Source organism: Choloepus didactylus, chromosome 1, assembly GCF_015220235.1.
Source record: "Choloepus didactylus isolate mChoDid1 chromosome 1, mChoDid1.pri, whole genome shotgun sequence".
Taxonomy (NCBI): domain Eukaryota; kingdom Metazoa; phylum Chordata; class Mammalia; order Pilosa; family Megalonychidae; genus Choloepus; species Choloepus didactylus.
The window spans coordinates 225,366,893-225,393,176 of record NC_051307.1 but is presented as its reverse complement, the minus strand read 5'-3'; the positions used below and the strand labels follow the sequence as shown (position 1 = coordinate 225,393,176).

Sequence of the window (26,284 nt, the reverse complement as noted above, 5' to 3'; positions counted from 1 at the left end):
CATCTATTTATCAATCAATCAATTTTCTGGACCCTGGAGTATAGTCTGTAAATATCTAGACCCCATCCAGCATCATGTATTGATTTAATTGTCATTGTCTCGTTAGGTGCTCTTTCTCTTCTTTTTTGTTTCTTAATTGTGGGGATATGTATACCCTTTAAACTTTCCCATCTCAACCACTCCCAAGCATACCATTCAGTGAGATTAATCCTTTCACAATATTGCAGTATTCTCACCACCTTCCATTACTAAAACTTTCCCATCTTCCCAAACAGAAAACTTACACCCACTGTGCATCAACTCCCCATCCCGCCTGTTACCTGCCCCTGGCAACGCGTACCCTAATTTCTGTCTCTGTGAGCTTACATAGTCTCTGATATTTCCTTGTACTTACTATAGGGCTTGAATTTGACATCCTAAATTGAGAACAATCTCGTTTGCTTTTATACCAACTTAACATCAGTAGTACACAGCAACTGTGTTCCCATACCCCTCCATTCCTCACCTTTATGTAGTTGTTGTCACAAATTACACTTATACATTGTGAGTCCAAAAGTAAGGAGTTATCATTACATTGTATGCATTTACCTTTTAGATCCTGTAAAAAGTGGAGTTCCAAACCAAAGATATGATAGTTCTGGCATTTATTTTTACCTCTTGTCCCTTACCAGAGATCTTTATTTCTTCATGCAGCTTTAATATGATATCTATTGTCCTTTCCTTTCAACCTGCAGAACCTCTTTTGAACTCTTATATGGCCTGTCTAGTGGTGATGAACCCCCTCTGTTTTTATCTGGGAATATCTTAATCCTCCCTCATTTAAATTTTGTTTCTGTTGTTTTAAACTTTTTATGATAACAACGTATACAGAACTCAAAATTTCCCATTTTGACTACTTTCAAGTGTAAAATTCAGTGTTTTTAACTACATTCACAATATTGTGCTGCTACCATCCTCAACATCCATTACTGAATATCAGATAGTGGTCTGTTTATTTGCTTTTAAAAATAGATAAGTTGCAGGGTTACAGAAAAAAAACATGCAAAAAAAAAAAACAAAACAAAACACCACCATAGTTTCCATATACCCTTCTCATAACGATGGTTTCCCTAATAGCACTTTGTTACAATTGATGACACTATATTATTATAATTATTTACATTAGGGTTCACAATTTATATTATATAGTACTATAGTCTTTTTTGTTTTTTGTTTTTTTTATTGTAGAAACCTGAATATACAACCCCAAATTTCCCCTTTTGGCAATATTTAAATATATGTTATTTAGTAGTGTTCATTATATTCACAATATTCTGCTACCATCACCACCATCCATTATCAAAGCATTTCCATCTACTCAAACAGAATCTTTGTACCGATTAAGCATTAATTCATTTGCTACTCCCCCCCAGCCTTGTTAACCTGTGTTCTAGTTTCTGACTCTATAACTTTGCTTTTTCTATTTAATTCATATCAATGAAATTATATATTTCTCCTTTTGTTTCTGACTTATTTCAGTCAATATGATGGTTCATCCCCGTTATCACATGTATCAGAACTTCATGCCTTTTTAATGACTAAATAATATTCCATTGTATCTATATACCACATTTTCTTTACCCATTTATGTGTTGAAAAATTGGTAATTGTGAATAATAACACTCTGAACATCGGTATGCAAATATCTGTTTGAGTCCCTGTTTTCAATTCCTTGGAGTAGATATCTAGAAATGGGATTTTCAACTCATATGGTAATTCTCTACTTAACTTTCTGAGAAACTGTCAAACTATCTTCCACAGCAGGTGCACCACATTACATTCCTACCAATAATGAACCAATGTTCCCATTTCTCCATATTCTCTCCAACACTTGTTTTCTGTTTTTTTTCCTAATAGTAGACACTCTAGTTGTTATGAAATGGTATCTTACTGTGGTTTTGATTTGCATTTCCCTAGTGGCTAATAAAATGAACATCTTTTCATGTGCTTTTGGCCATTTGTATGTCTTCTTTTCGGAAAGGTCTATTGAAGTCTTTTGCCCAATTTTTTTTTTTTAATTGTGTTGTCATTTTGTTTTTGAGTTGTAGAATTTCTTTATATTTTCTTGATATTAAACCCTTATTGAGTATGTGGTTTCCAAATATTGTCTTTTCACTTTCATGGTCAAGTCCTTTGATGCACAAAAACTTCTAATTTTAATGAATTCCCATTTATCATTTTTTCTTTTTCATGCTTTTGGTATAAAGTCTAAGAAACCATTCCCTATCACAAGGTCTAGAAGGTGCCTCCATGTATTTTCTTCCATGAGTTTTATAGTTAGGACTATTATATTTAGGTTTTTGATCCATTTAGAGTTAATTTTTGTATACAGTGTCAGGGGTCCACCGTCATTCTTTTTCATATGGAGATCCAGTTTCCCCAGTACCATTAGTTGGACAGACTATTCTTTTCCCATTGAGGGGACTTGGCACCATTGTCAAAAATCAGTTGGCCATTTCTCTCTCTCTAGCTAAGCCAACTCGGTGGGTGAACTCATTGCCCTCCCCCCTATGTGGGACCTGACTCCCAGGGATGTAAATCTCCGTGGCAATGCAGGATATGACTCCCAGGGATGAATCTGGACCTGACATCATGGGATTGAGAACATCTTCTTGGCCAAAAGGGTGATGCGAAATGAAATGAAACAAAGTTTCAGTGGCTGAGAGATTCCAAATGGACTCGAGAGGTCATTCTGATGGGCCCTCTTAAGCACTGTACAGATAACCCTTTTTAGGTTTTAATGCATTGGAATAGCTAGAAGTAAATACCTGAAACTATCAAACTGCAACCCAGTAGCCTTGACTCTTGAAGAAGATTGTACAGCAATGTAGCTTACAAGGGGTGACAGTGTGATTGTGAAAGCCTGGTGAATCACACTCCCTTTATCCAGTGTATGGATGGATGAGTAGAAAACGGGGGGGTGATTTGGGTGTTCTTTTTTACTTTTATTTTTTATTCTTATTTTCACTTTTTCTGGTACAAAGGAAATGTTCAAAAAATAGATTGGGGTGATGAGTGCACAACTATATGATGGTACTGTGAAAAATTGGTTGTATACTTTGGATGCTTGTATATAGGTATGTGAATATATCTCAATAAAATTGAATTTTAATAGTCAGTTGGCCATTGTTGTGAGGGTTTATTTCTAAACTCTCCATTTGATTCCATTGGTCTGTGTGTCTCACCCTGTCCCAGTACCATGGTGATTTTTATTACTGTAGCCTTATAGTAAGCTTTTAAATTGGGAAATGTGAGTCCCCTGACTTCATTCTTCTTTTTCATCGTAGTTATAGCTATGCATGGCTCCTTCCCTCTACCATACAAAGTTGATGATAGGCTTTTCCATTTCAGCAGAAGAATGTTTTTGTATTATGATGGGGATTGTATTGAATGTGTGAATTGGTTTTAGAATTGACATCCTAACAATATTTAGTCTTCCAAACCATGAACATGGAATGCCCTTCTATTTATTTGGGTCTTGTATGGTTTCTTTTAGCAGTGTTTTATAGTTTTCCATGCACAAGTCCTTCACAACCTTGGTTAAATTTATTCCTGGAGGTTTGATATTTTAGTTGCTTCTGAAAATGATTTTTTGTTTGTTTGTTTCCTCTTCAGATTGTTCATTAGTATTGTGTAGAAACACTACTGATTTTGGGGTGTTGATATTGTACCTTGCTACTTTACTGAGTTTTTTTATTAGCGCTAATAGCTTTTTTGTGGATTATTCTGGATGTTCCCCATACAGGATCATGTCATATGCAAATTGAGAAAGTTTTACTTCTTCCTTTCCAATTTGGATGCCCTTTTATATATTTTTCTTGCCTAATTGCTCTGGCTAGAACTTCCAGCACGACATTGAATAACAGTGGTGAAAATGAGCTTCTTTCTCTTGTTCTCAGTCTTTCACCATAGAGTATATTAGCTGTGGGGGTTTCATATATGCCCTTTATTATGTTGAGGAGGTTTCCTTCAATTCCTTCTTTTTTAGCTGTTTTTATCAAGCTGCATTGCTGGATTTTGTCATATGCTTTTTATCTATTGATTGAGATGATCATGTGGTTTTTTTCCTTTATTCTGTTAATGTGGTGTATTGTATTCATTGATTTTGTTATGTTGACCACCGTTTCTTGCTTGGGATAAATCCTGCTAGATCATGGTGTATAATTCTTTTAACATGCTGTTAGATTCAGTTTGTTAGTATTTTTTTCACGATTTTTGCTTCTATGTTCATAAGGGGCAATGGTCTGTAACTTACTTTTCTTGTAATGTCTTTATCTGGCTTTGATATCAGGGTGAGGTTGGCCTCATAGAATGAGTTAGGGAGTATTCCCTCTTCAGTTTTTTGGAAGAATTTGAACAAAATTGGTGTTAATTCTTTTTGTAAGTTTGGTAAAATGCACTAGTGAAGCTGTCTGGTCCTGGCTTTTCTTTGTTGGGAGGTTTTTGATTACTTATTCATTCTCTTTGTTTGTTATTGGTCTGTTGAGATCTTCTGTTTCTTCTTGAGTCAGTGTACACGGTTTGTGTGTTTCTGGGAATTTGTCCATTTCATCTAGGTGATCTAATTTCCTGTCTTACAGTTGTTTATCATGTCCTCTTATAACCTATTTTGTTTCTGTGGGGTCAGTAGTAATGTTCCCCTTTCATTTCTGATTTTAGTAATTTGCATTCTTTCTCTCTCTCTGTCAGTCTAGTGAGGAAGTTTGTCACTGTTACTGATCTTTTCAAAGAACCAACTTTTTTTCATTGCTTCTCTCTATTATTTTTTTTTATTCTCTGTTTCTTTTATTTCTGCTTTAATCTTTGTTATGTCCTTCCTTCTGTTAGCTTTGGGTTCAGTTTGCTCTTCTTTTTCTACATCCTCCTGTTGTGAGGTTGTGTGTCTGATTTGAGCTCTTTCTCCTTTTTAAATGAAGCATTTAGAACAAGTTTCACTCTCAGCACTGCCTTTGCTACATCCCATACCAGTTGTGTTTTCATATTCATTCACCCCAAGATACTTCCTAATTTCCTTTGTGATTTCTTTTCAGACCCATTGGTTGTTTAAGAATGTGTTAATTTCCACATATCTGAGAATTTTTCATTTCTTCCACTGTTATTGATTTCTAGCTTCATTCTGTTGTCAGAGAAGATATATTTCTGTATTTTTAATATTTTAAATTTATTGATACTTGTTTTGTGACCTAATGTGTGGTCTACCCTGAAATACTAGAGAAGAATGCGTATTCTGCTGGTGTTGAGTGGAGTATTCTGTGTATGTCAATGTCTAGTTGATTTACGTATCATTCACATCTTCTGTTTATTTTTTGATCTTCTTCTTAAGGTTCCCTTGTCCATATACATCTTTTTCTCTTGCCACTTCCAGAACTTTCTCCTTGTTCTTGGCATTTGACAAGTTGAATACTGTATCTGTGCATGGCTCTTTTTGAGTTTATTTTGTTTGGGGTCTTGGGGATTCTTATATGTGTATATTTAATGTGTACATTAAATTTGTGAAGTTTTTTGTCATGTCACTGAATATGACTTCTGCCCCTTTCTCTCTTTCTTCTCCTTGTGAGATAATCATATGTATATTAGTTTGCTTGATGGTATTCCACAGATATCTTAGGCTCTGTGCACTTGTTTTCATTCTTTTTCTGTCTGCCCCTCAATCTGACTCATGTCAATTGTATTGTCTTTGAACTCACTGATTCTTTTTTCTTCCAGCTTCTTTCTGCTGTTGAAACTCTCTAGAGAATTTCCTGTTTGGGTTATAGTGGTCTTCAAGTACAGTATTTCTGTTTGGTTCCTATTTAAAATTTCTATATCTTTAAAGTGTTAAATGTGGGATTTAGTCCTTGAGCTGACTTTTCCCTAATTTTGTCTCTAGCTAGTATTATAACAGAGATTTCCTTGAATGCCAGGAGCTAACAAAAACAAACCAACCAAAGCAGAAAACAGGTTCACAGTCTTTGCAAATTGGCTCTGCCTTGCTTGGTGGTCTCCGTCATGGTTTAGCCCTCCTGTTGGGAAAATCAGTCCGAAGCAAAAGTGAAGCGATGGGTCCTCTCCATCTTTTCTGTGTCTGTGTCTGGTCCTGGGCTTGCCTTCACTCATGGCCTTAGGAATTCCCCAGTTTGCAGGAATCCAAATCCCTCCCTCCCCCTCAGGTGCTTATCTTGTGTCTCAAAGCTGGTAATCCATTGCTCCAGGCCACTTTGATTTGATTGTTTCTTATGTTCTTTTAGCTTTCACAAGTTGCTTCTGTCTACAGAGCAAGTTCTGGGAGGGTGAGCTAGAGATGAATGTCCTGGTTCAGTCTGTCATGCCGCTCCCTGATAGACTGGCACCAGCACCAACGTACAGGTATCCCAGTATGCTCATAGGGGTTACTCTTGTTTCCTCTGGGTCAGAGCCAGGGACCCACAGTGGGAACACAGGCTGGCTCTACTCTGTGACATGAGGGGTTTGGAGAGTGGCCATCAAGGGCATCATGGTCTTCTCCTACTGATTTTAAAGCTATGTTTTCTCCATTTGGCACCCAACCAGTTACTGCATACCTCTAACTGTTCTCCAGTGTTTTGATCCAGCTTGATTTTTTGCTAGTTGTTCAAAGATTCAATGGGGGAATGGCCACTTGGTCTGCTGGAAGTCTACCCTTATTTTTGAAAGATGGTTTTGGTGGATATAGGATTTTAGGTTGGCAGATTTTTGCTTTCAACACCTTAAATATGTTATTCCCACTGCCTTCTTCTTCCATGGTTTCTGTTAAGAAATCAGCGCTTGATCTTATTACAGCCCCCTTGTGTATCACACACCGCTTCTCTCTTGCAGTTTTCAGAATTCTCTCTCTATTTTTGGCATTCGACATTTTGATTATAACATGCTGCAGTGCATGTCTCTCTAGGTTTATCTTGTTTGAAGTTCATTGAGTTCTTGGATGTGTATATTCATACCTTTTGTTAAATATGGGAAATTTTCAGCCATTGTTTCTTTGCATGTTCTCCTTGCCCGTTCTCTCTTTCTTCTCTGTTGGGGATTCCCACAGTGCAAATATTGGTGGGCCTGATGGTGTCTCTGACAGTTTCTTCGGGCTTTGTTCACCTTTCTTCATTCTTACTTCTTTCTGTTTCTCAGACTGGATTACTTCCATTTTCTTATCTTCAAGTTCACTGATTCTTTCTTCTGCCAGCTTCAATTGCTGTTGAGTCCTTCTAGGAAATTGTTAATTTCTGTTACTGTGGTCCTCAGCTCTGTTTGGTTCCTTTTCATGATTTCCATCTCTTCACTGATATTTTCTTTGTATTCGTCTTGATTTTCCTGATTTCCTTTAGTTCTTTGTCCATGTTTTCCTTTACCTCTTGGAGCATATTTAGAACCATTCTTTTGAAGTCTTTTTCCTGTTTGTCCCAGGTCCTGTCCTCCTCATAAATGGTTTCTAATGCTTTAATCTCTTCTGCCTAGGTTGTTCCTTCCTGTTTCTTTGTATGTTTTGTAACCTTTCATTGAAACCTGGACATTTTCATATTTTAAAGTGTTATCACTGGAAGTTAGACTCTAAAACATCTGTTCCTTACGCTTTTATCCAGCTAGTGTTATGACAGAGCTTTTTTTGAATGCCAGGAACTAACAAAAAGAAGACAGACAAAAAAGGGGAAAAAAATAAAACACCTTTCCCTGTCACTATAGATTTACCTGTGGGATTGCTTTCCTTTAGGACTTATCCATTCAGTGAGTTTATAGAGAATAACTCCAGGCCCAAGCACAGGGGCCTCCTTGATCCTTTATGTGCACTCATTTTGCCTTAGGCATGCACCCATGTGTGACCCTAAGTATTCCCTGGTTTACTCCAGTCGGAGTGTTCCTCTTCCTTAGGAAACAGGTTCCTCACAGAGCCAGGCATTGCACTTTATGTTTTATATCCAGCTATCCCAGGCAGCCACATTTTGACTGCTTTCCCACAGCATTCTGTAGGAAAGCTCTATGAGCTGCTTCTACACATGGCAGGTTCTGGCGCAGCGAGCCTGTGGTGAATATCATATCCTGGCTCAATTCCTCAGGCTCCCCCCAGACAGACTGTGCCAGATACATGTTCTCCGAGTGTGTGCCCAAGGGTTACTCTGCTGTCTCCAGAACCAGGGTCAGGAACCTGCACTGGGAGCACCTGCTGGCTCTGTGCTGAGCCTTGGAGTGGATGGGAAGGGGTCAAGGCAGGGCTCCATCAGATCCTACTGCTTTTAAGTGGTCTTTTTCCTTGATTCGGTGCTGGCCCTATTTCTGCAAGCCGTTGTCTGTTTTCTGGAGCTTTGAGAAAGGTGTTTCTGCTACTTCTGGCTCGTTGTTCAAAGTTTCTTTGGGGGGCCAAAGCTCTGAAGCTTCTTACTCCACCTTCTTGAGTGGAATGGGGCCTGCTTTGCTTTTTAATCATGTCTAAGTTTTCTTTCCTATTAAGCTGTGAACTTCCCAAGGGGAGAGACCACCTCTGTTCTCTTTGCCACTGTATCTTCTGTACCTAACTCAGATCTGGCCCAATAAACGTTGGATAGCTATTGCTGACTAACTGCATAAGCAGGTTGTCTGGGGCATGTCCAGATTGTCTGTATTCTTCAAAGTCTGGTTCAAAAAGCAGTTCCTCCAGGAAATCTTTTTTGACCACCTGAACTGGAAGTGACCTTCTCTATACACACACACATGCACACAGTATGAAGAGTAAAGATAAATTGCTACGAGTGTTCAAAAGGGAGGTAAGATCATACATAGTGTGTGCATGTGTGTATACATATACATATACATATACATATACATATACATATGCATATACATATACCCTTCACTTTTCAGTCATGTCTCTTCAACCACATCCTCCTTCCTGTTAGATTGGCAGTAGAAGGATTCCCGTTTGCTCTAGCCTGGTGACCCTCCCAGTGCCTGGCTTTATAATAAAGGGGTAATGGTATACTAAGTTAGGAGTCTCTCCAGTCCTGCTTAAACTGATGTCAGTACTGTGGCTATTTTCATTTAACAACTAAGGAAACTGAGGTTGGTGTTCATAGTCACAAAGCAATAAGTATATGCAGAATAAAGGAAGACAGTGCTACGTCTAAATTATTTTGTCTGAGCATATTTCAGTTTTTCTCAGAAGTTCAACACCTTATGCTTTGTGTTGGGCATATGATTCAAAATAAATGGAAAACAATGAAAGTAAAAACAAATAAATAAAATAAATGCAAACTTTACCTAGGAGTGAGATTTAGCAGCTTAAAAAAAAGTGTTTAAGGGAATCTGTATTTTCTTTCATATTGTTTGCCTTTGTTTCTATTGGATTTTATTTATTCTGTTATTAGCTGAAGGGAGTTTTTAGGTACCATATAAAATAAGACTTTTTCTAAGTTATTTTCCCAGATTTTAAGCAGTGTTTTGACTTTGCTGTGCTATTTTAACCAGCTTTAATTTTAATATAATTTTATCAAGCATTTCTTTTTATGTTTTCTAAGATTTCTGTTACTATTATATTTAGAAATACATTCCCATTTCTAAGATAACAAGAATATTTGCTTTTTTTCCTTCAAGATATTTGAAACATAAATTCTGATGTGGCTAGGATGTTAAAAGAAATTCCCTACTTTGGTGCAGTTATTTACTCCTACATGTGTTTGTTTTGCCCACACATTTATCTAACCCCTGTCGCATACAGGTACACTTACGATGAATGAATCTGAAAGTGTTCCTGGTTTCAGGGAAATTATAATCTAATGTAGAGAGATAAATATCAAACAATAAATAAATCAGTAAGTATGATATTTTTAAATAGTGAGATTGTTGAGAAGAACAGTGAAATGGAATGATGGGGGATATGGGCTCAGATCTTAATGTTATCACCGAGGTGCTAAGATTTCAGTGACAACTCCAGGACATTTCAGCGAACAGACCTGAGGAAGGGTTTATGAGTATGGCTGGAGTGGCTGGAACTTAATGGTTGTGAGGGAAGGTGACCAAGAGATGAAACCAGAGAAGGTGTGAGGGAGGTCCTGTTGGCCTTTGAAAGCTAAGCTTTAGAATTTGCCTTTTATCCTAAGCACAAAGGGAAACCTTTGGTATGGTATGAAGTGATGTGCATTTTCAAAAGGACCCTCTGACTGCTAGGTGGAGAAGAGATTTTAGGGGCAAGAAGGAAAGTAAAAAGACAGGTAGGTAGGAAAAATATGTCCACCTGGAACAGACCCAGTATTCGGTCAGTAAATCCAAGGTTAAAACAAGACTCCTCTGATTTCGAGTAAGGGCACAGTCACTGCTGTTGAAATGCTGGGCATCGGGTGTGCAGATTATATACTAGTTTGAACCTGGTTTCGGGAAGGCCCTATGTATGGGACCATTCAAAGAAAAGCTGGGCAGTTTGCACCGTTGCTTGCTTGGCACCAGCAAGTAGTATGTGCTCGCTGGTGATGGATGGTTTTACTTTGTTCTGTGCACAGCGCTTTAGTGGCGGGAGGATGGGATAGTCCCCTGGGACCACATGGGGGTCCATGGGCTTTTCTTGCACTTTGTCTTCCCCTTGGTATTCTAGCCAAGGTATTAACTGTTTTTTAGCCATGTTTCCACCTAGAAATCTCACTATTATACATTATGCTTTTGTTCACATTTCTCGTATTAATATTTCTACCACATTTTAAACTCTTAAGTGTCTGAATTTCAGTGAAAATGAGGCAGAGTAGTTTGTAAAGCATAGTGAAGTTTTTTTTTTTTAAAATTGGATGACTGTGACTACGTGCAATTTATTATTATAATCCTCCCTTTCTTGAAGGCCCGTGAGCATTTGTTTGCTTAATCAGCATTTTATTTTTGTTCTTCATTTTAGAAATGATTCTGCCTCTTGACTTCCCAATCTCAGGAGACAATGGTATTTCCCTTGATAATATAGACAGTGAATTGCTCCCATGTGTGTGTTTTCCAAGTGTTGGCTTTTCAAGACATTCTCGTGAAAAAGACTAGTATTGCTAAGTCATTTTTTAATGTAAGGAGGTACATGTTTGGGTATTGAAATTAATTTCCCTTATCTTGCCATACAAATAGCCACCCCAGCCTCTTTGATTTATTACCAGGGATGGTTCAGCAGCACTAAAAACAGAGGACGGGAAGACATCACCTTTATGTGGCATCATTAGTCACAGCATTAAAAGCATCGTCCTGAGTGAACTGCTTTGCACAAGCTCCCGCCATGCCACAGGATCACCGTGTTTTCTTCCTGTGTGCTGGGGACGCTGGACCCAGCTATGACTCTGGGCCACATTTTTCACTTCCTAGTTGGTTGTCTCCATCCAAGCATCCCTTCTGTTTTTTCTGTCTTAACCTGATATGAAAGAACTTTGTAAGATGCAAATACAATCCCCAAGTAAAACCCTCTGTGTAAGACAGTCTACAAACTGGAGGTAATATTTTTTTTTCAAAGTGACTATTTTTATGAAATCGAGATAGATAGCAAGCAAATCAATTAATAAATAAAGATTCTCTGGGGTATGAAAGTCATCACAGGCTTTTAAAAGAGTCTTTCCAAACTTCAGCTCTTTGCAGTTGTTACTGTATCAGTCTGCTGTGTTACTAATTAGTTCTGAGATCTGGCCATGTCACTTGACTCTGGGTCTCCATTCTGGTCTGCATTTGTAAACTGGGTTCATGGAGGTAATATTTTATAATCATATATCCAACAAAGGACTTACATCCAAACTATATAAAGAAACTTCAGAATTCTACAGTAAGGAAAAAAAAAACAATTAAAAAATAAGCAAAAGACTTGAACAGACATTTCACCAAAGATACATGGAAGGCAAATAAACACATGAAAAGTTGTTCAACATCATTAGGCATTAGGGAAATGTAAATTAAAAACATGATGAGAGAAAAGCAAAAGCCCACAATGAGATACAATTATACTCCTACTATATGGCTAGAGTTAAAAATACTGACAATATCAAGTGCTGGCGAGGATATGGAGCAAATGACTGCCATGCATTTCTGGTGGGGATGCAAAATGGGATGGCAAATCTTGCAAACAGTTGGGCAGTGTCTTAAAAAGTTAAACGTATATGCTTACTACATGAACCAGCCATCCCACTCTTGGGTATTTATGCTAGAAAAATGAAGACGTAACTTCATGTAAAAACCCATACAAAAATGTTCATGGGAGCTTTATTTATAGTGGCCCCAAACTGGAAACAATCTGTGTGTCCTTCAGTGGGTGAATGGATAAACAAACTGTGGTACAACCATATAACAGTACTATTCAGCAATAATAAGGGATGCACTATTAATAAACCCAGCAACTAAGAACCCTCTCAGAGACCTTATGCTGAGGAAACCAAGCCAGTTTTAAAGGGTTATTTATACTGCATGTAACAAAACACAGTGATGGGGATCAGATCAGTGGTTCCCAGGGGTTATGAGTGAAGAGCAGGTTTGACTATGAAGGTCACAGGGAAGTTTTTGTGGTGATGGAGTCATTTTGTATTCAAGTTGGTGTTGAGTATATGAACTATGCATGGGGTAAAAGTCATAGAAGCGTGTACCCACTTCCTATCTCCTAACCCCAGAAAGTCAGTTTTACTCTATGGTACATCTGAAAAAACAAACAAAAATCTGAAGTCCAAACTTCTGCACAAGATCTTCAAAGCACACCGTACCCCTGGTGATTCATTTCATTCCTTCTCAGCATTCTGGCCCTTCTGTCGGGGTCTGACACTCTGTGGTCACTTCTGTGTTCTCTCCGTGAGCAGGCTGGTGCCTCTGCCCGGAGCCTCCCCTGCCCACCTGTCTGCCCTGGGACCCTCGTGGTTCAGGTGCTGAGACACTGTCACTCCTTCCAGGAAGGCTGCCTCTGAACATCCAACCCTTGTCCTTTTCACACCCTTTTCGTGGACTTAGCACCCTGCCCTGATGGCCTGCCCACTTGTCTGCCTTGCCTGCCAAGTTGTAAGTTCAGGGAGAGCTGATTTTACTGCTCATTCTTCAGCCCTGATAGAAGGGCCGTAAATAGTTCAGTAAATAAAGGAGTGAGGATAAGAAACCTTTACAGCCGCAATGGATTCAGCCTTATTTTGTTTCATTTTTTGCCTTCTTGTGTCTCTTACGCTCTTGCTGAAATTCCCTTACCTTTCCTTGCTCTTTTAGCAGGTCCCTTTTTTTTCCAAATATTGCACAAACTACTTGTTAAGGAGGAAAAATCAAGGTTTTAAGACCTTTATGCTTTTTTTCTCCCCTTTCAGTAAAAGTAAAATTATGTTGTAGTCATGAATATGGAGGGGTTTTCTTTCATTTTTATCAGAGATTAGATGGGTTTTATGGGGGACCATGAAAAGGCATTAGTGGTAAAATCTGTATTATAAATATATTTTTACATATTTACTAAGCCCCATCTAACAAATTCTCTTGGGGAGAGAAGAGACTTTCTGTGAAAATATTCAGCCCCTCTTCTGGAATAAGCACTAGTAAAAATGATTAAAAAAAAAAAAAAGCATCCGACAATTATATGGCACTTACTAAGTGCCATGCACTGCTTTAAGAAACACTTTATGTGTTTTAACGTATTTCTTCTTCACCACAACCCTAGAAAGCAGTACCATTATTATTTCTTTTTTAAACCTGAGAAGACTGGAGCGCGGAGTGGTTAGATAAATTGCCAAGGGTCATATTAGTCAGTAGTGGAGCTGGGATTTGAACCCAGGCAACCCCACTCGTCATCTTTTCCCTCCTTCTCTTCCTGCATCCTTCCTGTTGAGTTTTCTTATGTGGCAAAACAGAAACTCTTCCATAAACTTTAGACATGGGTATTGTGATTTCATCTCTTTCTGTATCTGTTGCTGCACAACAGATTACCAAGGACTTAGCAACTTAAAACAACTCTGAATTATTAGCTCAGAATTCCGTAAGTAGGAAGTCTGGGCATGGTATGGTTGGGTTCTCTGCTCAGGTCATCACAAGGCTGAAATCACAGTTTACCTGGACTGAGTTCTTGTCCGGAGGCTCTGGGGAAGAATCTGCTTCTAAGGTCATTCGGATGGTTGGCAGAACTGAATTCCTTGTGGTTGTAGGACTGAGGTTCCGTTTCTTCGTTGTCTGTCAGCCAGGGGCCACTCTTGGCTTTTAGAGCCCACTCACCTTTCTTGCCATGTAGCTCCCTCTACCTTGAAGCCAACAATGGTGTATCAGATCTTTCTCTTGCTTAGAATCTCTGATTTCCTCCCTCTCCAATGTCTAAATCCCAATTTAAAGGGCTTGTGTTTCTATCAGACCAACCTAGATAATCGTCCTCTTTTAAGGTCAGGTTATTTGGGACCTTATTACCTCGGCAAAATCCTTTTGCAACAACATCTAGATGAGTGATTGAATATCTAGGTGAAAGGTATGTACACCCAGAGACCAGGCACTTGGGGGGGCAGTCTTGGAATCCTGCCTTCTATGTTACATTAGTGCACTAAATAAGGCAAAGACAGAAACCAAGGCAAAGACAGAAACCGAGGCCAACTCGAAGGTATTTATTTTTCAGGAGTAATTACATAAATTCTTTCATGTTTTTAGAGTTTTTATCACCACATGATGCATTTTACATTTATTAGCTCATTGATTGAAAGCGTATTTGTGATCTGTGTACTTTTGTTTGCCTTAAGAGGCTTGAAAAATAATGAAGTAGACATAGGATTAAACAACACAATTGTCTGTCACTGACTAGTAAATTTATCATTTCTTTAGTGCTGTTTTGACCTGCAATTTCCCTTCAGTCTCCATATTCCATCTCCCTGTAGCATATTTCCCTGTTCTTTGGCTGTTTGAGCCCTCTCCATTTTCAGGTCTCATCTTCAATATCACCTCCTTATGGATGGATTCCTTGGCAGCCTTACCTAACGGAGGTTAAAAACAAAGTTAAGTGAAGTTGTTTTTTCTTAAGACTCTCTGGTGCTTCCTTTGCAGTGGCTTTGTAATTCTTTCTGGATTTGTTTGATTGCCTCTGTTTATCCCTGTCTCCCACTAGACTGTAGGTGTCAGGAAGGGAGGAGGCAGGGCTGTTTTGTTCTCCATCACAGGCCAGTGCCTAGACTGCGCTTAGTCCTGAACAGGCACCCAAAAATTCTGTGCTTAATTGATGAATAAATAGAAGGTATGGTCCTGGTATCTGTGGAACAGTTAACATCAACATTTGTTTTGAAAGGTTGCTAGAGTTGTAAAACCAAGTTAATCACAAGGTCACTGCTAAGATATTTGTTGTTTGAAAGGCACCTGATTGACAGTCATAATGCTCTTAAAAGAGAGGCGAGAGAGTCTACACATGGTAGAGCCAAAAAGGAATAGTTCCATAGTGTCCATCCAAATACAAGGTCAGTGGGTAAGAGGTTGGAGGCTGTCTCCAGTTGATGGGCTGTCTGATGTTTAGATCCTGGATTCCTTGCAAATTTTTAAAGCCCCAAGACGGATGTCTGTCTTTCCTCCCAGTTCCCCTTTGAGCAGCATCTCTCTGGTTTTCTCGTAAGCCTCACTGTCACCTCCAAGCAGCCTTGGTAACTGAAGACCCAGTTAGAAGCTGCTTGATCTTGGGTAAGCCAGTCAACCTCCCTCAGCCTCCCTGCTCTCCTCTGTGAAATGGGTGTCATCATTCCCACCTTGAAAAGGTCATTGGAAAGATGGAAAGTGTATGCAAATGTCTGACACACACTGAAATTGACAAGTGCTATTTTTATTATTATTAGATTATATCATTTTAGCCTTGACACTGTAAATCTGGGGTGGAATTTGTTGCTCATCTTAGCAACACATGGTTTTTGGGTGTACATTAAAAAATTACAGTAAATTTGAAAATCACTGGAGAAAATATTCTGCTTAATTGATTTTTATCATCATATATTAAACAAAAGATACATATGTGAAATAAATGAATTACACAAATCCTTATGCTGAAATAAATGCATTACACATTACAACTATACTGAGCACAATTTCTCACCCTTTTTTTGGTGATTATGAAGGCACTTCAGAGACTTGTGGTGCCTCTGAGTTTCTGTTATGAACTTTGATTAGCATTTTGTTATTGCTGTTTAAAAGTAGTTTTAGTTACTATTGAGTTCTGGAAAGCAACTTCTGCCTCTTCCTCTTTTCACATTCCTTAATACCTGATGTAAAAATAGGCTGTTTGAATAAATGCAGGTGGGCTCACCCTCCTGCCCTGGCTTGTGCTGGGAAGTAATACAACCAGAGGAGGAGCCCCCAAACAGCAGAGGAACTGTCATCAGAGGGGCTTTGAATTGCTCATTTCTCATAAAGTACCAAAAGTTGTTGAAATCGGTCAAGCCGTTATTACATTTCAGATGAGACCATCTTAGAGAGTAACAAGGGCAAAGTAAATCAATTTACATTTCCTTTTTCTTTAAATCACTCTAAAATGACATATTTGATGAATTCCCAAGGCAGGTTAAACACAAACAGCAAATGTGCTGAGGAGAGAATTGACGGGTCTTCTGTTCTATTTATTATGGATAGCATTTCTACTTATGAAGCTGCATTCCTGTCTTTTCATTTATGTCACCTGTCTTTTAATTCACTGAGTATGATTTAGAGAAGTCAGTGCACTGTGTTACTGTGGTATTTTGAATTTGTGCCTCTGATTGAATCTCAGCACAAGCCCAGAACAGAGAGCCAGTAGGCTCTTTGCTTTGCCCGTAATTAACTGGGAGAGCTTGGGAAATTTGCTCATTCTCTTTATATATGTGCTCCAGTTTCCTCTCCTGTAAAATGGGGCTATTTTCTTCTGGGGGATGTGATAATGAAAGGAAATGTCCTATAGTTGTGAGGAAAAAAAATTTAAATACCTTACAGATGATTTCATTTTTATTATTGTTTTCACCCTAATTAATATGCAAAAGCAGTGTGCCGTTTTCAAAGTTGTTAGCATCAGTTCATCATATTTCTAGGTGAAGAATGTAAAAGTGATTATAGGTAATAAATATCTTTTTTTTAGAAACTTATTGCAGAGGCAGTTTTTCCATTGTTAATGAGGGTAATTTGACTTGGTTGAAGGATTGCCGTTCTTAAGAATTAATGCAGTAATCCAATTCAAAGATTTAAAGAGATCTAAGATTTTTCACAGGTCGTGTGGTAGTGAATGTGCTCCTATCACATAGCAGCTAATGGACTTGAACGCCAGTCTGTCATTTACTGTTCCGTCACTGCATAGCCGCTTTGCCCTTGGTAGTGAGCATACTTTCCAAGCATTGCAGGTTATTTAGAAGCGTGGTTTATTTGTAACACCTTTGAGACATAGTATCCTATTTCCCACAGCCCCTAATTGCTATAAAACTTGGGTTATCTTTCTTAATTACATGTTTGAATCCTAATCTGCTAAGGTCTAAGGTATATCAGGCACAGAAGAGCTGCCTTCTCACCTTTCTTTTTCAAAGGAGAGCCTTTTATTTTTTTTAATATATGTTTAAAAACTAATTCATGTATCATTGTATTCACACATATAGGTTAATTCACGTGAATACAAAGGTGACATGCCTTGTATTCATAAGTTTCCACTTTTTATAATGAAGTATTATTAACAGCTAACAATATTTTGTAAAGGCTTATTTGTAAAGGATGTTGGAAATGCTATTTCCCCATCCTATTATGTTCCTAAATATTAAAAATCCCATTTTGAGTCAATTAGAAGCGTTCACTTTTCTTTCCACGTGTGCTCTCTACACTGCGTCACCATTCTGTGCACACAGGGACCTTTGTTCCTTAATTAGAAAAAGTACTGGAGCTCATTAATTGTGGTTCCAAATGGTGTGTTCTTGAATGTTGAGGCAATAATACATTCCAAGGAGAGATCGAACCCAAATCTGGGAGCAGTTCCGAGAACTGTTAACAGATAAACAGCAGAGGGTCCTTGTAGGGCAGCCTTCACATCCTCCTCTGTCCTTGAGGGTGTGGCTGGCTGCTCTTCAGTTTTAAGGCCAAAGAATGTCTATACTCTCAGGAGGAGGGACAGGAGGAAGGCCCAGAATATATAGAAATCTAGACCTTTACTATGATCTTCCCCAAAACGGATCAGAATTCTCTTTTGGACTTTTTAATGCATTAGTGGACACCATCCAGGTGCATTTGTATGTTAATGCAAGTGGGTGAATTGTTGGCAAACATGATAAAAGGTAGGTATCTGAATGTTTCATAGGCTGATTTTCACTTATGAAGGCAAAGGGATGAGCAGTGTGTCCTTCTGCTGGCATTGGACATCGGAGGAATTGCAAGAGTTTTGAAAGTTAAAACTCCCAAATTGAATTAGCAAAGCCTTAGGACCACATTAGTTATCAGCAAAGAGCCCTAATTTTCATGTGAAGAACAGGCATTTCTCCAGCTTCCATGAAACTCCATGCATCTAATGTTCCCAGAAATATTTACAGTGCAAATGATGAGCCTCTCTCACTGGTTGAGATCGAGATTCTAGAAGCAGAGAAATAAGGGGATATCTTGAGTGAAAAATCTCAGCATGCTGGGATGGTGTTTTCCTGTGGCTGGGCTGGACTGGCAAGGGAGAGCTGAGATAAAGGGATATGAAGAAGAAAGCAAAGTGTCAATTTGAAATCCAGAAATTTGAAAGTAGAGCAGGGTCAGTTCAATTCTCTTGGAGTAGCTTCTACCCAATCAGGTTGCTAACCCTCTAGAAGAAAAATGGCTCAGGGGCCACGAGGCAAGCCTGAGATCCTTTCCCGCCACCTCACCTGCCAACTACCTCATCATTTCTTGCCTTTTCCATCCCTGCCAAAGGATAAATTGCCCTCACCCTGTTAATGCTAGTGGAAGACATTATTAACAAAAGGGAGAGCTTCATAAAGGAAGAAGAGGAGCTTTGGCACGAGGCAGCGGCAGGACACCGTTTTTCCCTGTGCTGATGGTGGTATGGGTCAGAAACCATGAATAGGGAAACAAATATTATTTCCCTGAAATGTGCTGCTATTTAAAGAGACACATCTAGCTAGCAGTATACATGTATACATGTATTTTTTTCTACCACTAACCTTTTTTTATGTTGTATTTCTCGCAGGAAGAAAAATAGATTTTAAAATGTAAAAACCTGTTCTTCAATTGAGTATGCAAAAATCTCATTGCAGTATTTATTCCAAACCTGCTCTCATAATGTTCAGTCAAGGAGAAAACAGCAAAAAACAGTTGTTGATGGACTTAGCACAGAACTGGATTAAATAAGCATTAGTCTACTGAAGCTGATTACAGGAATATGAAAATGCAGTATCTTAATGGTACATATTTTTATGTGGCAGCTCAGTTGCCTTTCATTTTGCAGCTAATATGTCTATTCTTATGAGTCATTTACTTCTTTAATTACCTTTTGCAGGCAAGGCACCATGGTATATTAATGTGAATGATTTTTACTGCCAGTTTATCACACAATGCCCCAGAAGTTGAAAGGCGTAATTGACTTGGAAGAACAGCTCATGAAGGAAACAATATTTAGTTGACAGTTTTCCTTGTACTCTCCGTTGACGTTTATGAGTTTACACTATGCTAAAGGAGTAATAAACACAATTTTCTTTCAATAACAGGAAAGGGTAGCTTCTAAAATACATTTGTGGAAAACACATTTGTTCATTTCTTGAATAATATGAAAATAACACATTTCCAGTGATAAGACCTCTCAGATTGCCAATTGAATTAAACCTTTGAAGATGCATTTATAACCTGTCTCAGAGCATTCAGAGACACTAGGGTTCGTGTGATTGACTCAGTGTAATGAATATTTAAATTATATACAGATTTGGATAAATCATATTTAAATCTAGGTGTTAGGGTGGGAACATTCGGGTTGTGTCATCCAAACTTCCACGGGGAGGGAAGGCAAGAAGGGAGCTTGGGAATTATCTGGAGGAAGATTTTCTTTCTCCAAAGGAAGGGGAAAGTCTGACAGTATGTTTTGGGAAAATAAAATAAAGAAGGCACAGTTGATACAACTCCTTATAAGGGCGAGGCTTTGAACAGTTAAAAGACTTGGTGGCTGGTGCTTTGGCTTTGGGATTGGTGCCTTAACTTGACCAAGGCAGTTAGCAAGTGCTTTTTTTTCTTTTAATGGGCACACATTTGGCCTTAACAAGGTTCAGCATCTCGGACCTGGCCCTGGCTTGGCACATTGGTTTAGAGGGAGTTAAACTTTTCACAGTTTTCTGGATTGTTTGCCGTTCAGTCCTGTGCAACATAATGAAAGTTTTCTAGCCATCTGTTGTTAAGCTGGCGGTAAGCAAGGCCAGTATATCCAAACAAAGTTCTGGCCTTCTATAAACTGAACCTGTCAGTTTAGCATAGCTTTGCTGACCCCTCCAAGCAACAGGGCAGCCGTTGGTACCAGGCGCTCCCTGCTTTCAGAGGGGAACTATTTTGGTGGGGAGGGGGTGGGAGCCTGTTTACTTTTTCCACTCAGTGTTCCTCTCACTGGCTTGGACTAGTTTATACTTAATCTTTAAATGGATACTTGTCCCCCCTCCTTTGGTGGGGAGGGCAGGAATTTGTTCTTAATAGGGGATTGTAACTTTTCGAACAAGGTATGAGTGTTTGTCTATAAATGTGTGTGAGGTGGCTATGATTAAAAAGGATGTTCTAGGCCGTTATTTTTGTTTCAGTATTTTGTCTTTTGGTGTTTGGGGACAAATAGTCCAGGCAACGGGAGCGCCTATATTTATTACTTAGTTTATATAACTAAAAATGTTTCCGAGCTTTAAAAATACTTTTTTTTCTTTTGTTCTGTGTTTGTATTTCATCCTCTGAAGTTAATAGACAGCGGAAGCAACCCAGCAGCAGAGCATTTTGACAGTGCTCCCTGCTCTCGTATGGGGTATTTATTACCTGCCTCTCTGTTCCTGTGTACAAAGTATATGTATTGCTTTAAATCGCCCAGCTTAACCTCAAAATAATTTCATTGTTGTGTGGTATTTCTCTTCTGCACTCAATGTTTAATTCTTATTTCCTGTTTAGCAGTGTTTCCTTGCTGTATGTGAAATATTCCTACAAATTCAGATCCTTGATATAACCCATCCCCTGACTTTTGTGGGCTTCCTTTTGTTAAAGACACCTTCTAGGTGCTGCTGTATTTTTATCTTGGCCTTGCTGTGCCGTATTTTCTTTCTGGTGTTGCTTACATTTGTGTCCCGTTAAGAGAGGGCTCTAGGGAGCATTCTTAAACTTTTGTACCTATTCCCAATTTGTTAAAATCTATGGGGAGAATGGCCATTCTCATTGAATAACTATTTTGGCCACTCCTGTGGCCACCTCCGCCTCACTAGATGGTAAGCACACCAACATTCCACCCAGCAGCAAAGGAGGAAGGCGCTGAAAGGGTGCACATTTGTCTAAAGCACTAACATGAGAGGGTTTGGACTCAACTTTAAGTGCAATCAGGAATGTACCAGGGTCAGGAATTCCATAAATGGGGGTGCTGGGCTGGAGAACCAAAGGAATAAACAGAGAGAGACAAAGCTTCCCTTTTAAGGGACAAGGAGTATTGCAATAGTGAGAAATATTCTATTTACAATTTAAATGAGTACGCTTACTCTGAAATACCATACGTCATAATCTGTTTTTAAGGTGACTGACATATGAAGTGCTTTTTTGTTTTAAGGTTAAAAAAAATGTACTTCGGGTAGAGTTTGGGGTGTAAATGTCAGGTGCAACGCACCGTGTGCTCACTCCAAGAGTCAAGCAAATAACCTTGGCATTTAGGACACTTCCTTTAAGAACATGAAATTGTATTTTGTTGTGTCTTATTGTTTTTTTTTTTAAGTAGGACTACATTAAGAGGTCACCTATTAGCTGTGTTTTTGCTGCCTCAAACTCAGCCCTTCTGTCTATTAAAATCAAACCACTGTGTAAACATTCCAGTGTTGCTTTTGGTCCACAATGGCCGTGGGGATCAGGTTTCACCTGCCTGCACATCTTCAAGCAATTAGAGCAATTAGCGTGAAGCCATTTCACATTCAAGGATTCAAGGTCTATGGCGACATTCAAGTCCAAGAGAAGTCTGAAGGGGAGGGAGAGGAAGAAGCCGAGAGCATGGCAACTGTTCCATGGCCATGAGCAGACAATTTCTCTTTAAAAAATGGTAGCTCTTTAATGATGTTATTATGAGGTTTTGAAATGACATATCAAAAGTTGTTTATATTTAAAGAAAAAAAAAAAGCCCAACAGTCATTTAATTATACTAAAGGTCTTTATACATGGCAGATTTTAAAAAGACTTTTAAGCCACGAGAAATGGCGTGTTTGCTGCTCCTTGCATTACAAGGCTAGTGACAGCATTCTTTCTCAAGGAATAATGTGTTTTATAATGTGTAAGGGAATTTGCATTTCCCTTTTAAACCTCCCTGTTTTGGATTAATGTTATCATTACAACAACATGGAATATTTAGTTGGGAGATTTTTGGAGTTAAGTCTTGAAAGCAACTGCTTTTTGTGTTGTGTTGTTTTTAGTTTTTTAAGGCTAGAGAATAATAGTGGTGACTTTAACAGATTAAACCAGCTGGTAAGGTTTAAAGATAGAGTCAGCTTTAGTACATCAGATAACCGCTTAGGCATGAGCGAAAGTGACATACAAAACAGCATTAGAATCCAGTCGAGTTTTTGTTTATTTGTTTACTTTGCTTGCTTTGTACATTTGTAATGTAGCTATGCAGAGCTAAACTGAGGAAGGCCTTTTAAATTGGTTAGCACATTTTTAAATCCACATTTGACTCTTGGTTTATTATGCAGAAAAGGGGAGGAGGGGCAACTAATTTTAAAAATCCATGCATGCTGCAAAGGAAGATCTTGCTTTGCAATCCCAGAGGGTGTTCGCAATCAGGAATAACCGCAGGCTAAATTATAATGTGGAATTCTGTTGCCCTTTAACCTGAAGCTGCCTGTTCCCATTCAGTGTTTGTTAACAAAACCTCTAAGTACAAAATTGTTAGAATTACTTTTTCATTATATGCATTGAGTTTAATTAAAATAAGAGGTTTATTTTTTAAAAATAATTGTGAGCTCTTGAGAAAGTTTTGCGATAAGTCCTTTAGAGGTTTGCATCCAATTGGTTTAAAAGCTACTAGATGTTGAACACTTACATCTGCGGGATTTAATGCATCTATCTGTTTGTGTGTTGGAACATTTGTGTTCATTCAGTGACTTAGCCATTTTAGGGAACTGGCTGCTTAGAGCTCTCTAGCCCCATCTCGAACTGCTTAAAGCTCTTCTGTTGAAAGATGATTTTCCTGACCGCCCACCTTCGTGGCGCCCAGGCCGTGTGCCTTTTGATACCGCAGTGCAGAGCAGATAGAGGGGATGCTAATAGAGTGCAGCATGTTGGACACTGAGCAAGGTAAGGGTCTATCTTTCCCCCTGCCCCTTGGAAATGGGCTGCCGGGAAGTCTTTTATAATAGGACCATCCGAGTTAGAGAGGAGCATTTGAATTGGCTACTCCACCCCTCCTGAAAGTGCAGAGGCAGGCGTGGGAGTGCTGTGGGGCTCAGAAGGGAGGTGAGACAGTAAGCCAGATCTTTCCCATTTTTTTCTCTAGACTCGTGCTCTGTTTCTGTGATCTGCCTTTTGAACTGTTTTTGTGGCTGATCAGTTCCACCTAATATATCTCTTGATTTCTGCTATTGTAATACTCGGGCGACATGCTGTTCTCTTCATTTTTATAAGCTTTAGATGCTTCTGCCTGTCATATTCTGGCGGTTTATCTTCAGCGTCTGGATTTGCTTTCAGACTTGAATGTCTATCAAGCTGCCGTTGCTTTGAATGTGAGATCAAAAGAAGATGAATTCCAGTAAAAAATTTCCTTCTATGAAGAAAAGATTGGGGCCTATGTAAACATCCCACTGACAGCTCCCAATGAGTTATTTTAGCCGAGTATTAGCACCTGGATGACAGTCCAGCATTCCACGCTAAATAACAAATCAGTTGCTTCTGTGGCAGAAGAACATTGCCACAGCAGCAGTACATTTTCAGAAGGAATCCTTTTCTTCCTGCCTTTTTTTTTTAAATTGAATATGGCTGTTCGACTCTTCATCCTGTCTTTCAAGCTAACTTGCTGTGCATTCAGCAGTTTACTTTTCTTTGCAGTATCTGTCAAGTAACTGTGGTGACAGAAGACAGGTCTTCGATAATTAGTTTGGGGCGGGTTAAGGAGTGTTCAAGAAGTAGGTTAGCTAGGCATCTTGAGATAAACAGGTAGTTTGGTCGATTGCAGAGAAGGAAATTGTAAAGGAAAAGCAGCAGAAGCAAGATCAAGGGCGTGTCCCTGGAATGCAGGACAATGTAATGTGTTCTTTAAAAATACATGTGATAGTATCCTCTAAAGCCTGTGAAATCTGCATTTTCTTTCTTTCTTTCTTTCTTTTCTTTCTTTTCTTTCTTTCTTCTTTTTTTAAGCATCCTGCCTATGTAAATATCACCAGAAAAATATATCAAGAGCAGGTTTCCCGAAACCCTGTCGGCATGTGTTTGTCTGCGTGAATGAACCGTGTTTGGCTGGAGTTCGGTCCAGCCAGGGTACACTTCATGAGCTGTGCCCCCGCTAGCAGATCTGGAGTGATTTAGATATGTGTAGGGTTAATAGATTTAAGTGCTAAATGCAACTTTGAGAATTACCTGCAAGCTCCAACTGATCTTTCAACTTTGAAAGTGAAGAATTACTTGAGGAATTCTTGTGGTTTCTTTGTCATTTAGTCAGAGCCGAGCCAGCTACTGTGGAGGCAAGCCTCCCTGAGGTTGCCTACAAAGGGCAATGTTCCAGTGTGTTTTCTCCTCCAGGGTGCTTCAGCCGCACAGCACTTCCTGTTTATTCAAACATCTTTTTTACCACTCTGCAACCCCCGCTTCACAGAAACAGCCAGAACCCATCTACAGCGAGAAGACGGAAATCCAAAGGCAGACAGTTCGAGCTCACTCCGTCAAACTCTTCATTTTCTCTGTAAGTGTCCAGAGAAAAAAGGAACATTTTCACTGGGTTAAACTTTTAAACTTGGGATCTGCTCCTGCTCAGACATTCTTTGCAAAATAAGATGATCCAACTTGTTTACTGCTTTTTTCTTCCCCCTCCTTCCTCTCTCCATTAAAGGCTTTTCTTCCTTTTTAGAGATTTGAGAAAACCGATTCTTTCTAACTCCTTGTTAATTCACTCTTACTTTCAAATGTGTCTTTGGATATTATCAGCCTAAGTAAGCAGCTGTTTGTTGTCAGGACAGTTTTATAGACTGAATGTAGATTAGAACTTCTCTGTCTGCTTATCGTGACATTTTTTGTGTTGCCTTTTTTTTCTTTCTATTATCACAAGTAATTAGAGAGTGTAGGGACGATGCCTTTGTAATGGGGGACACTGTGTCTGCAGAATTGTCGTCTGATGTTTGCATCATGACGCTGTCATCTTTTGTGAATCGGTCTTGATAATATTTGTACCAATTTCATGCCAATAAAAGTCAGACTGCTGAAACACAGACGGTCATTATCTCATTCATATTACTATTGTTTGAATGGAGTGGGCTGCGAAATGAAGGAGAGAGCCGGCCTCACTTTCCGTGATGGCTGTTAACTTTGATGTTGGAAGGCTCCCCTCACAATCTTCATTGTGGACGATTGGTATAGCCGGGAACCCTTGGAATTGGGCTGCTCCTTTCTCTGTAGTGGTAACTGCTCTTAGTCCTTTCTATTGAAATGACTTTTTTTAACACATGGCTTGACATTTTTTAAAAGGGTGCCACCTTTTCCTCTCTGATGTGGTCTTTCCTCTTGTTTCCCTCTGCCTCCCCCAACCTTGACCCCTGACTTCAGTATAATTGGTAAGCCAGGTGCCATTTTTTATTTTATTTTATTTTTTTTAACTATGTACTGGTCAGGGGATAGACAGGAAATGGAAAATTCATTCTTTTGATCTTAAGAGGATTGTTATTATTCTGAGCCTTGTTTGTTAGTCCCCAGACTAAATATCCTTAAATGTTAGTGTCTGAAACAGCATCTATTAGAATAGAGAAAGAAACATGCTCTGTAGTTGTCCTAACTTCTAATGGAAGAGACATTTTAAATAAATAAGTGTGTGTGTGTGTGTGTGTGTGTGTGTGTGCGTGTGCTGCTGTGCTGGCTTTTTTAATGTTCAGAAGTTGTTCTACTTTGCAAGAAAAAAAATTATGTTTGCGACTGCCTTAAGGACAATTTGTTTAACAGTAGGAGTAATTGCAGGGAAAATGGAAAGAGTGACTGAAGGTATTTACTC

At 38.9% G+C, this 26,284-nt stretch overlaps 1 protein-coding gene across 6 annotated transcripts in view; it reads left to right on the top strand.

Annotated features, from left to right (window-relative positions):
• The window catches only part of FOXP1 (forkhead box P1), a 389,051-nt gene that overhangs the window by 196,290 nt on the left and 166,477 nt on the right, over nt 1-26,284 (top strand). For 4 of the 6 annotated variants that reach the window (XM_037800241.1, XM_037800248.1, XM_037800253.1 and 1 more), the window contains exon 4: nt 24,902-24,988. The exons of the other annotated variants lie outside the window; for them this stretch is intronic. In XM_037800241.1, the coding sequence (XP_037656169.1) occupies nt 24,902-24,988 (87 nt within the window). The remainder of the gene's footprint in view (nt 1-24,901; nt 24,989-26,284) is intronic. 6 annotated transcript variants of the gene reach the window in all.